Raw genomic sequence first — 11,737 nt, 5'->3', positions numbered from 1 at the left:
CTCAGATTTCAAGTTCAGGTAAAGTAGTCTTAGCAGGCAAAATCCCAATTTTTGGACCCAAATATACCCTCTATTAGGAGCCTATGGTCCACAACATGAATAACTCCTAGCTTTTCACGTTCAAGTTTTTTGCTTTGCCTTCAGTTGGGCGAGGTGATATTTTGCACAAGTAATGCTCCACTAGTGAAGTTAGCATGTATGAAGAATAATTGATATAGTTTTAAGGATGTTGATGGGATTTTTTATGGACAAGGGGTTATGCCCTATGAGGATGCTCATCCCAACCCCAAGAAGAATAAAATAATATGTTGGGTATAATCAAAAACCTTAGGAAGCATAGGATCTTGCATAGGTAGCTGCGCATTGATAACTCAACGTAATCTGCTACTATTAGGTTTGTTGCATGGTGGCTATGCGACATAATTAGATAGAGTAGGTGAAAGCATGCATGGAGATAGGGGTATTATTGTTGCGCATGAAGAAAAAAAGGAGGATGGAGTTTTTTGGTGAGAGATTTGGTATGAGAGAGCTATGTGAGAGTTTTGTTGTGCTAAGAGAGCTTGCTCTGGTCTTATGAGTTTGTTTTGAAGTTGGTTATGTGGGATTCTTTTGTGTTGAAAACAACGTGGGTTTGTGAGAGAAGACTAAGGTGTGTCCGGATCATGGAGTTGCAGCAATGGGAGAGGGTTCTTTGTGGTGAATGGTGTCCCATAACCTCCCAGTGATTGAGCACTACTATTAGAACTTGGACCAGTCTTGAGAATTGCTTAAGCTATCCATGTTGTACCAGCCAGTGAAGCATGTAGACAATTTTTGCAATTGAATGATGATCTTGTGGGTGTTTGAGAATACATGTTTGGATTTGCTTGTGGTCATTTGAGAGAGTTTCTTTTGATCTACTATTTGTTACCTTCATCTATTCAAGATTACGGATCATTACATGTTACACAGTTTTCTTTGAATATCCAAAGGATCAAATTGTGTGATATCAAGGTTTTCTTATGTGTTTTGGTTCAATTCTATGTTGTATGGATGGAGTTCTTTTGGTGCTAAGGTTGCAGGTGAGAGTTAACTCTGGTTGAGTTAGACTTGAGATAGTTAGCCTAAGTTAGGGCATCCAGGCATCTGAATGATCACAGCAGGTGGTATTTATAGAGATGCTATTCTAACTAGGACTAGTTGAGGGGAAGTGATTTTGTACGTCAACTGATAGTTCTCGATTGTCTTAGGATAGCAGACAGAAAGCTTGTTATTTTATAGTGTTTCTGAGGGAGCAATCTGACACCGTAGGTCAGCTGATTGCTTATGAGGCTTGGAGCTGGTGTTGTTTAAGTGATTCAAGGTCCATGTGGAGTCAACTTACTCAAAGGAGTTAGAATCTGTGTCAGCAAGGTCAGCTTGATTATTTTGGTAGATTCTACCCATTCGGAGGCAGCTGTGAGCTGGTAGCAATCAGCAGAGAACCTGGGAGGTGATATCTTGCCTAGTTGAGAAGTCTCTGAGGAGTTATAGCTGTTAGAGGACACTTTCAGAAGTGTCTGAATTGTTGTTGACTTCGAAGGCAGAACAGCTCTGTATAGCAGAATTCGGAAGAAGAGGACAGGAGGAAGGGCACAAGACAATTAGAAGAGGGTCAGCAGGGCCATCCGGAAGGCCTTGGGAGTGTGGATATTAAGTCTGCGGACACCAGAGAGTCACAGAGGACTTTGGAGAATCAAATTTGGATTGGGAGAGCCATCTGAATTCGAAGACAGGTGACAGTATGTGCTCTGACTTGTCTGGGGGGAGCCAAGAGAGTATATTGTCAGACAGAGGTCTGCTGAGGGTAGTTGCCTACATTTGAAAGGTTTTAAGATCTATTTGTGAGGCTATCGGAGGACGGGGGAGGAAACCTTGGGATTTTGAAGAGCAGATTATGGATAGGATACAAAGAGAAGGCTTTGGAGGCAGGATCTAAGCATTTATGTGTCGCTGGGGGTGTGTACGGCCAACTAACAGTCAACTGTGGTCAAGAGAGGGTGTTAGGTGATAGATCAAAGACATTGGAGGTCAGTGCTGACCATAGAGGATAACTGAGTCAACACAACTGAAGTCATTAGAGTGGCTGGGAGGGTAGTGATCAAAGAAGAGGGAAGAGGTAACATTGTTGTTGTTAAAACCCTAAAGATCTCTCTAGCTAATCACTATGCATAAACATACATAATCCAGGCATATACTTATCCACCCGACTACCCCCGAGCCCAAGGGTGCATACATAAATATAATGAAGAACCACATACCTAACCTTGGTGACCCATACCACCAAGAAGTATGCCTTCAATCCAACAGCACATAGCTCTAGCATGAAATGGCAAGAGAGTAGATACAATGCTCTACACAAGAGAACCCCCGAGAGTGCCCCATGCCCTAATTATATAGGAGAGCTCTCAAGTGAATCTTGACTCTCCGTTTCCAAAGTGACTCTTGACCTTCCATTTCCATGTGTGACCCTTGGTTGCCTGACCCTAACCTAAACCCAAGGTTAGGCCTAACCCTAGTCCCACTAAAGCATGTTCCCATGCTCCCATGCTCACATGCCTAAGGTGGGTTAGCCTCCTAGTATATGCACATGATGTGCACATAACTTACTTCCTCTCTCTCAAAATATTGCACTCTTGCAATGAAAAGAAGGAAACCTGTGACGATGAACACTCTCAATTGACTCCCAAGTCGAATCCTTGATTTCCCTGTCTTTCCACTAAATTTTAACCTCAAGAATTAAGCAATTACGAAGTTTCCTTTCCTTGAATTCAAGTACCTTTTCAGGTTCATGTGGAACATGGGAAAAATTCTCGACTTCACTGAGTTCTTGAGGAGTAACTATATTATCCTCACCTCCCAGCTTCTCTTTCAGTTTGCTGACATGAAAGACTAGATGAACTCTGACATGTGGAGGTAGTTTTAGCTCATATGCAACCATTCCAATCCGACGTATCACTCAGAATGGACCACAATATTTGGGAGATAATTTTGAGCACTTTCCTGTTAAAAAAGTCTGAGAATCTTCAGGAGCTTTCAAATAAACCAAAGCTCTTGGCTCAAAAGATCGAGGTGAGCGTTCCCTATCAGCATAAAACTGTGCTCTATCTTGAGCACTCCTGATAGAATCCTGAACTTGGGTCAACATTTAGTCAATTATAGTGAATTAATTTGCTAGATCATTTTAATCAAGGATGGTCAAGTGAAGTTGGTTCGAGTGAATCATGATTTTTTGAGAACCTTATTACCATGGCTCACATTAATTTCTCGATCAATGATAATGTCGATGAGATGTGTGATCATCCCGACTCATGAAGCAAAGATCTTAAATTCCAAGTTGAAAAAGAGGAGAGTGTTGGAAAGAGTGAATTTATAGAAGTGACAAAGCATCTGGAAACAACTATTGCTAAATGCCACGACGATATAGAGTCACTGAAGATGTAGATCTTGACTCTGCAAAAGGCTCTTTTGGCGGCGCCTCCTACTCCTACCAAATTAGTTGCTCCGTCATTTGCACCAGGGTGTACAACGGTGAGAAAAAGCAGAAGACTCAAGAATGTGTAGATGCCTGGCTTAATAGGTGAACTATGCACTTTGCTTTTCATCCATTTATCGATGCGTAAAAGCTACAAATGGTGTAGGGATTATTGAAAGGGAAGGCATTGCCTTGGTGGAAAGATCTCAAAAAAGATTCCATTCCTACCACTTGGTAGAAATTCTAAGAAGCTTTCAAAAAAGAGTTTGTCCAACCAGAGGATGAATTCGAGATAATTGCCAAGCTTGTTAAAAATAGCATGGGGAATCAGTCATTTGACAATTATATGCAAAAATTTAGACAATTGGTTGCCCAAGCCAAGTTAGATGATCGTACCTTATGTGGGATTTTCATCAATGGTCTAGCTCATGACTATCAGTATGAGGTTTAAAAAAAATGCAAAGTCAAATCGGTTGAGGATGCTATTCAAGCAACTCAGGTTTTTCATAAGACAATGGTCGGCACCAACACTTCAAAACCATTGTCTGATGAAAAGAAATCCATGTTCACTTTTTCAAAGAGTGGACAAAAAAAGAAAAATGGTTTTTTCACCAAAACCAAAAAAATCTGACAACACTAGTAAGAAGCCGAAAGTTGTAAGGATAATCTCACATGTTTCAAATGCAAAGAAAAGGGACACACAAAGAAATTTTATTCTTTGAATGGAGTTACAACACCTTTGGTGCCTGGGCAAAAGGCGGCACCAAAGAAGTTTATACTAAAGAAATTTGTGCACATAACAAAACTTCAAGGTAAATTTTCTAAAGTCAATATTACGCATCTTGAAGGAAGCCAAGGTCCAGTTGTACTTTCAGTAAAGATGTTTTTGGTCCAAACCAATTATTTTGTGTTTATAAAACAATAAATGGACTTCATGTTCATATATTGTTTGATCCCGGTAGTACTCACAATTTTATTGACAACATTGTGGTACAAAAGATGAAACTGAAAACCACATAGAATGATAACATGTATAAGGTCAGGATGGCTAGAGGACAAGTCTAATTCTAGGACAAGAAGGTGTTAAAGATACCGTTAGACATCTAGTTGTACTGAGAAAGACTTGATTTTCATGTAATGAGCTTGGGCCATGTAGACATCATTTCAAGGATGGAATGGTTTCAACAAAAACATAAATATTTTTCTATTGATTAGCATTTAGTGGCTAAACAACAGTAAAAGTCATGAAAACATCGTCTAGACTTAATCCAAACGGAAATAACTACAAATACCAGCCACCCTCGCATTAATTATAGGCGAATAACCCGCATCTATCTAATGTCAATACGTGAAAATGTACTTCAACACTAAATAACCCCTGAAAATATTAAATTCTTGAGAAAAAAGAATTCTCATGATTTTTTCCTATTTTTATAGGCCCTCAAAATTTACTAATTTTGAACTCCACCAAATTCTATCTTATTATGGCACTCCAAATCTATATTTTTCAAAAATTTGCCAAAATATCAATTTTTAGGATTTCTAAAATAATTTTTAGAAATTTTCCTAAGTTTGGTGATTATAAAAATAATTACCCCGAGAATCCCATCGATGGCAAAATTTTTCATTCCGCTCGACAATCCTTAAATCTAATTAAAATCTCTAATTTAATGAAAATTTTAATTTTTTAAGAAAAATTTAGATTTTTATAGGAAATCGAACGGTCACGAGCACCTGAACGGCACTCCTCATGCGGGACGATAAACCCAGATATTTGAAAAATTGGAAAAACCTTTGTCGAATTTTTCAGACATTTAATTGTACCCCGAACACACGAGAATACGAACGGACAAAATTTTTGGAACCCGAATAGTCACCTTGGAATGTGGACAGCCAAGGGTTGCGGAAAATGAAAAGACAAGTAACTCCGGAATTTGAAAGGTTTTTGAAAAAAGGACCCCAAAGGTCAAAAAGTTCACGATGAAATCTTTTTTTTTTAAAAGAATCATGAAAATCAACTTTTTCTCTTTTTATATAATTGTGTGAATATATGTGCAAGTACTTATACCTTTCTCTCTTTCTTGTTTTCTGCCCCCATTCCTTGCACATTAGGCTTAAGCCTAACCCAACATTTATGGGTTATGTAATTGCATTGTAGGGAACTTATTTAAATATCTCAATTTGTTTTGAGTTTTTTGAAGGAAGAAATTTTGTTTGTAATTCATGTTACATAAGACTGCTATATTAAACTTTTGCAATCTGGTACACTCAATCACCTTGATCTGGCTTTGTGAACAGGCATCTCAAATAAGAGCACGTGAGCATTCCTGCTGGGGTTATGGTTCTTTCAAGTGCTTCGGTAGAGAACTTTTGAGGTGTGCAAAATGTACAGGTCTGCCAGGTCCACTCCAAGCCTTTTAAAACGCAGCAGTTTTGGTGCTGCAAGGTGTGGGCAGCATGGCAGACACAGACCACTTTGTAGAGAAGAGCTAATTAAATTCGGAAAAAAATCAGACCCTTTTAATATTGGAAGGCCTTGGTCAACCTGTAAGGTGCCCTACAGTTTTTCTTTAACTTGTCTGCAATTACAAGGGAATGCTTTCTCGAAGTACTCTGACACATCAAAGGATGGTCAGCTTTCGAATCAAACTCACAGGTATTTTAGTGGAAGTTGTGATGAGAGGAAAGAGATGGACAAGAAAAGCTCGTCCTTAGCAAGTGCAGAAGAGGGTAGAGATGAGAATGATGAGTCCAAAAAATCAGAGGCAGCTCAGGTGTCTTGTGAAGTACCTTCAGAGCCAGAAAGTGCACATGGACTGAGGTCACAAGAATCTGGGCAAGTTCTGAGCTCAATGGGCACAGACCAAGGGTTGGATCCCAAAGATCAAGTGACTCAATCCCAGGAAGCACAACACAAGCCTGTTGAAGCGAAGCCGCCTGACAAAGACAGAAAGAAAGCGAATGGAAAAACGAATCCTCTAAAGACCAAATTCAAGAAGATGCTAACAAACTGGGATAAGATTGGTGATTCTTTTGAGAATTTTCCTTATTACCTCAAGTAAGTATATACGCGCCATTCTGACTCCAGTAGATAATAATTGATATTTCCCTTTTGCAGTGATTACATGAACTGACTACACTGTTGGTTTTACCTAACAACCAAGCATATAAACTACTAATACTCTATGAAGGTCTGAAGAGCGTGGTTTGAAATGCTTGTAAATGTAATTTTTGCTCTTTCGTGCTGGCTATGCTGCTCTTCAAGACAGGTTTCCTCTTCCTTGGCTGTTTCCCCAAAAGCTCTTAAGAATGTGTAGATTTGGACCTTAGAGTAGTAGTTAGCCCACTTGTCAGGTACTTTGGCAGAAGCATTTATTTTTCAGCAAGATTTTGATGCACTGGTTTGTTTAGACAGCAATGAAATATTCAACACATGCATGCACGCATGGTGCATGGCGCAGTCATTGCCTACCCCCTCCTCATAGAGCTTTTTGTGCAAATCAGTCCGAAATAAAGCAGAAAACTGAAGTCTCTCTCAATTAGGAGGAATAGACTCCTCTTATAGGGAAATTCTCCCCCTTTACAGCAGGTAGGCCTATCGGCCTACTGCAGAGGACCCAAAAATGTGGAACTTGACCCTTTTAGCTTATGTCAAATTAGGCTTGCATGATGATGAAGAAGCAATGATACAAACAACCCTGTGCCAGGGGTGGTCCCCGTAGGTGAGGGCATGATGAACAACTACTCCCGTAAGGGAGGACCCGAGCCTGGAAGCCCCTGTCAAGGTGAGTACTAATGAAATAAGAATCTGGCTTTTATAGCCCCTACAGGAGCTGGCCGATGGGTGGCCACCCCTACAACCAAGGGCCTTGAATAGAGGGAAAATATGGTGCTGGTGCCCAGGATAAATCTGGGCACCCCTGACACTCAACTTGGGCACACTACCAGGAGATGAATAATGCAAACACCCCCTCTCATATCTTGGGAGAGAAACTGGTCCAAGGAGCTGGAAAAGGAAACCTCCAAAGCAAGTCGAGAAGTTGATTTGCTCCGGCCTCTGCCACTTACTCCAAGAAACTGCTCCCGATCCAGAAGTCAAGCAAAATCCAGAAAATGAACCACCAGATGTCCATATCTCCAACCCAATTTGTATATCACTAGTCCACACAATGTGCTCCCTCTTCAGCCTAAGAAAGGATGTCGTCAGGCCCAGAATGTCTACATCAGATTTGGGGGGTGGGGGGAATAACCACACGGGTGGTCTGTAATGCCAAATGGGATCACCTCCTCTATCCGCCGTGAGAAAAGGGCCACGTTGCCAGAGCCTCAAGAAAGCTTCCCACCGCTTCCGTATGCGATCAGAGCCACCTTGCAACTTCCCACACTGACCGCAGAGGGTATGAATGATGTTGAACCAAATGCTCCTGATGGACTCCGCAGGCGGAGAGTGGGTACCCTCGATGGCTTTGCTGTGCATCTAGCTCGCCGTATGTGCTAGGCTGCAATGCTACTGCAAATCTCCCATCTTTGACATGAGCCTGGTCTCCACTAGTCTCTAGATGGGGCTGGGACTAGTACTGCCGAAATGCGGAGGTGACAACCTCAGCATCTATGGCCCAAGCGACGGTGCCCCAAGTAATGATCTGGGTCGAGGTCCTATCCATCGTGAAGATGCGGAGAATCCGCTGCCAAACATGCTCAACCCTCAGGCAATCCCAAAGACAATGTCGTTGAGACTCGTGAGGGTGACCGCACCTCGTGGAAGCTGCTGGTCAACCTCCAATGGCCAACCACGTGCCCACGCCAAGCTCCTGTGTACCACCACAGAAAGAGGGTGATCTTTCAAGGTCAAAAACTGTCCCATAGCCTCTTCCAAAAATCTGAAGGGCTGTGAGAGGCCTTGTGACTGCCAATGTACTGTTGCTGGCGGGGTGCCATCATTTCTCTGGCATCTGGATCTTGCAGCTTAGCCGGGCTTCATATGCAAAGAAGGGGTATCCAGAGTCTCCTCCCGATTAGCAGGATCATGCAAGGTCTACGTGCCTGGGTCCATGTGAGGATTATGTTGTTAATCCCTCATATTGTGTACTAATTACTACTTAAGTACTTAACTTAAAACAAGAACCTTCAGGAGAACACTTGAGAGAAGATTGAATTGACTTGTTGTATTAAACTGAGTACAATAGGTCTCTTATATAGGAGATGAAGAGACACATTTGAAGAGGCATGTCCTTTGATGAAAGGACACGACCTTAGACGAAAGGATACAACTTTAGGCTAAGGGATGTGTCTATTCGATGTAGAGGCACAACCATTCATCAAGGGATACAACCATTCGTCGAAGGGATGTGGCTATTCGATGAAGAGGTACATCCTTTGGCGAAGAGTCGCAACCAGTCGAGGGTAGGGGTTCCCTTTGGTTGGTTACTCTTTGCATCTGCAAAACAGGAATCAGCACTGAAGAGAGAATCTGATACATACATACGTCACAATCGTGACATTCCCTCCCATTTAAAATAAAACCCAGGGGTAGTTGTTGAGACTCTGGAAGAAGGAAAACGATTGAATTGCTTCCACATCCAAAGCTCTAGCTGCTAGATCCCATGTCATGGCATTATTGTTGTGCCATTCAAGGTAGGAACTGGAGCCTTCAGACTTGAAGAATCTTCATTCACCATTGCAACTGCATCGGTTATTGTGTAAAAGACAAAGACTGCATTCTGCAAGGGTGATGACAAGGCTTTTGTTTTTGCCTGGACCACAGCCAAAGAAGTTGTGTGCATTTGGGATGCCACACATGAACCAGAACCTCTTGAATCTTCAGCTTTATTAGCGGGTATTAAGGCTTCCAGAGTAGGAGGAGCATGGCATGGCTCGCAAGGGGGAACTTGTCCAGTGTTGCGGCATTCACAACCGAGTACTCGACTAGGGTCGGAAATATGTGCCACTATGTGAGCCCACTTCGAAGAGATTGATGACTCTTCAAGGGGAGATCTTCTGAACGCTTCATATTGCTGCTTTGGCTTCTGCTGATAGTGATTCAAAGATGGATCTTTCTCATAACTGTTGTAATGCTGAGAATGTTTGCGACGAGCATGCAGAGGCTCAAACGAAGGTATTTCATGTCCACAGAACTGTGCTGAGGACAAGAAACCTGTTGTGGGTGTTGTACGCCGAGAAGTTGCTTGCCGGGAGCTTGAGGAGGCTTTGTGGCTCACCATGGATCAAGTGTGATGAAAAGGTAGCCAAAGAAGGCTTCAAGAGTAGTTGAAATGCCTTCATTTTGATTGCGCTAGTAAGTGTCAAAATATGCAGCAGAGATGATGACCAAATCTGGGAACATGAGCAAAAACGCAGGCAGAAAAACAGCACAAGAGAGAGAGAAATGTAGGCGTGTAACTCTGCTCTATATACACTAGAAGATCCCGAGAAATGATACAAATAAAGTATGGGGGCTGGGGTCCTATATATACATCCCATAGAGGGCAGTCGGCCACAGCAGAAAGAATGCCCACGGCTGATGAAAAGGTCCCACGACTGCATAAATGCAGTCGGCTAGCATACAGATGCCCACGACTGATGAAAACCAGTCGGCCAGCAGCCGTGAAGCCCACGACTGATGAACATCCAGTCGGCCAGCACTGGGGTGCTCCTGGCATCATCTGGCAGCCCTCCCAAGCCTCAGAAAAATGGGAAAAAATAGGGGAAAAATGCGGAGAGTGGAGAAAAATGGAAAAACACCTCATAAGGGCGGGCACACCCACAACAAAGGCCCTGGTGATAAATCTAGACAGGAGATGACTTCTAACACCCCCTCTCAGCTCCTGGCTATGACACCAACTACTGGGAGCTGGGGTGCTGCCTGAGCAAGTCCTGAGAGAGCGACTTCGTGAAGAGGTCCACCGTACTGTCCTCCGTCGAATAGAACTCTAGCAAGATGTCATCAGCAACGATCTGTTCACGAACAAAGTGCCTCTGGATGACCATGGGTTCCTCCAATGGAAGCCCAAACCTGCAATGTAACCTCCTCCTGCTCCGTAAAACTGCTCCTGGGCCTGAAGTAGATCCCCTCGTGTCCGGATCTCCTCCCCAAACCGAGTCACTCCAACCGTGGAGTCGGACTCCATCCAACAATCCCCCTCCTGTGTACAAGAGTCCATGATCCTTCGCATGCCGCAGAAACCACAGGAAACGCAATCCTGCCTCACAAAGAGACATCTGCAACCATGAGCTCAACCGCCTCAACAGGAAGCTCCCGTCCAATCTGGTGTACATCAACCAGATCAATGAACCATACAGCTTCTGAGTCAAAGAGACATCACACTACTCACAAGGATCAACACCTGTTACGGTGCACAAGCAAGTCCTGGAAACCTGATGAAACCTATCAACCACCCCCTCCGAATCCGGAACCACAAAGCCTGGAGAAACCACCTCCTTCTGCAAGTAAGCACCTGTCACCTGCCTGGCTTTCCGAAAGGTCCCCGTGGAAAGAACATCCTCAACAACTGGAAGTTCTATGTCCCGAACACTACGAGACATCAGAGCATAAGTGACCTGTTCAGCTTCCTCTGACTCACGAACACAAGAACTACCAACATTAGTACTGGAAAGTTCCTGCCAACTACTGCCATCTACTGGTACGCTATCCACCATCTGGTCCCGGAAAGCCTGTACCTGCAGCGTATCCACACTTGAGTAGCCATTACCAGACTGCCACTCATCACAATCCTGAGGACCTGGGAGAGAGAGTGCTGAAAGCCTGTAAACTCCATTCTCCACTCCGCCTTCCCAAACCACCTGGCCTGTTGCTTTGTCCCGGAGAGCAACAAAATGCTCATCAAACTCCACCCGTACGCCAGTCTTGCAAACCTGATGCACTGACAACAGTGAAAACCAAGTGCCGGAACATACAACACCTGGGAGGAATGCTTCCCCCCTCTGCCATCGGGAACTATCTCCATCTTGCCCTCACTGTGAATTGGGATAGTGGACGTATCCCAATAAGAATATGACCAGAAAGCCTGCAGAGATCCTGTAAACCGGAACGGGAAGGAGTCATGTGCGTGGAAGCACCACTATCGAGAATCCACTCCCGAGTATCCGTTGTGGAGAGTCCTCCAATCTCCTCCCTGCCTGAAGAAAATGAAGCATCGGTGTCCATCACCTCCAGGTGCACAAAAGCCGGAGTCTTCATGATTGCCGCTGAGGAATCTTCACCCTTCTCGGTCTTCCGCTTGGGAC

At 43.4% G+C, this 11,737-nt stretch overlaps 1 protein-coding gene across 6 annotated transcripts in view; it reads left to right on the top strand.

Annotated features, from left to right (window-relative positions):
* Positions 1–5,587: 5,587 nt before the first annotated feature.
* Positions 5,588–11,737, top strand: part of LOC147619244 (uncharacterized) — a 123,644-nt gene continuing 117,494 nt past the window's right edge. For 3 of the 6 annotated variants that reach the window (XM_086772889.1, XM_086772892.1, XM_086772893.1), the window contains exon 1: positions 5,691–6,551. In XM_086772889.1, coding sequence (XP_086629015.1) covers positions 5,878–6,551 — 674 coding nt within the window. In that variant the 5' untranslated portion in view covers positions 5,691–5,877. Of the gene's footprint in view, positions 5,648–5,690; positions 6,552–11,737 lie in introns of those variants that run through there. The other 3 variants (XM_086772895.1, XM_086772891.1, XM_086772894.1) reach the window with 3 other exon arrangements.

Source organism: Cibotium barometz, chromosome 33 (genome assembly GCF_041138505.1).
Source record: "Cibotium barometz isolate CiBa-2024 chromosome 33, ASM4113850v1, whole genome shotgun sequence".
Classification (NCBI taxonomy): domain Eukaryota; kingdom Viridiplantae; phylum Streptophyta; class Polypodiopsida; order Cyatheales; family Cibotiaceae; genus Cibotium; species Cibotium barometz.
Note: the sequence above shows the minus strand (reverse complement) of the source record. Positions and strands in the feature narration are given on the sequence as shown.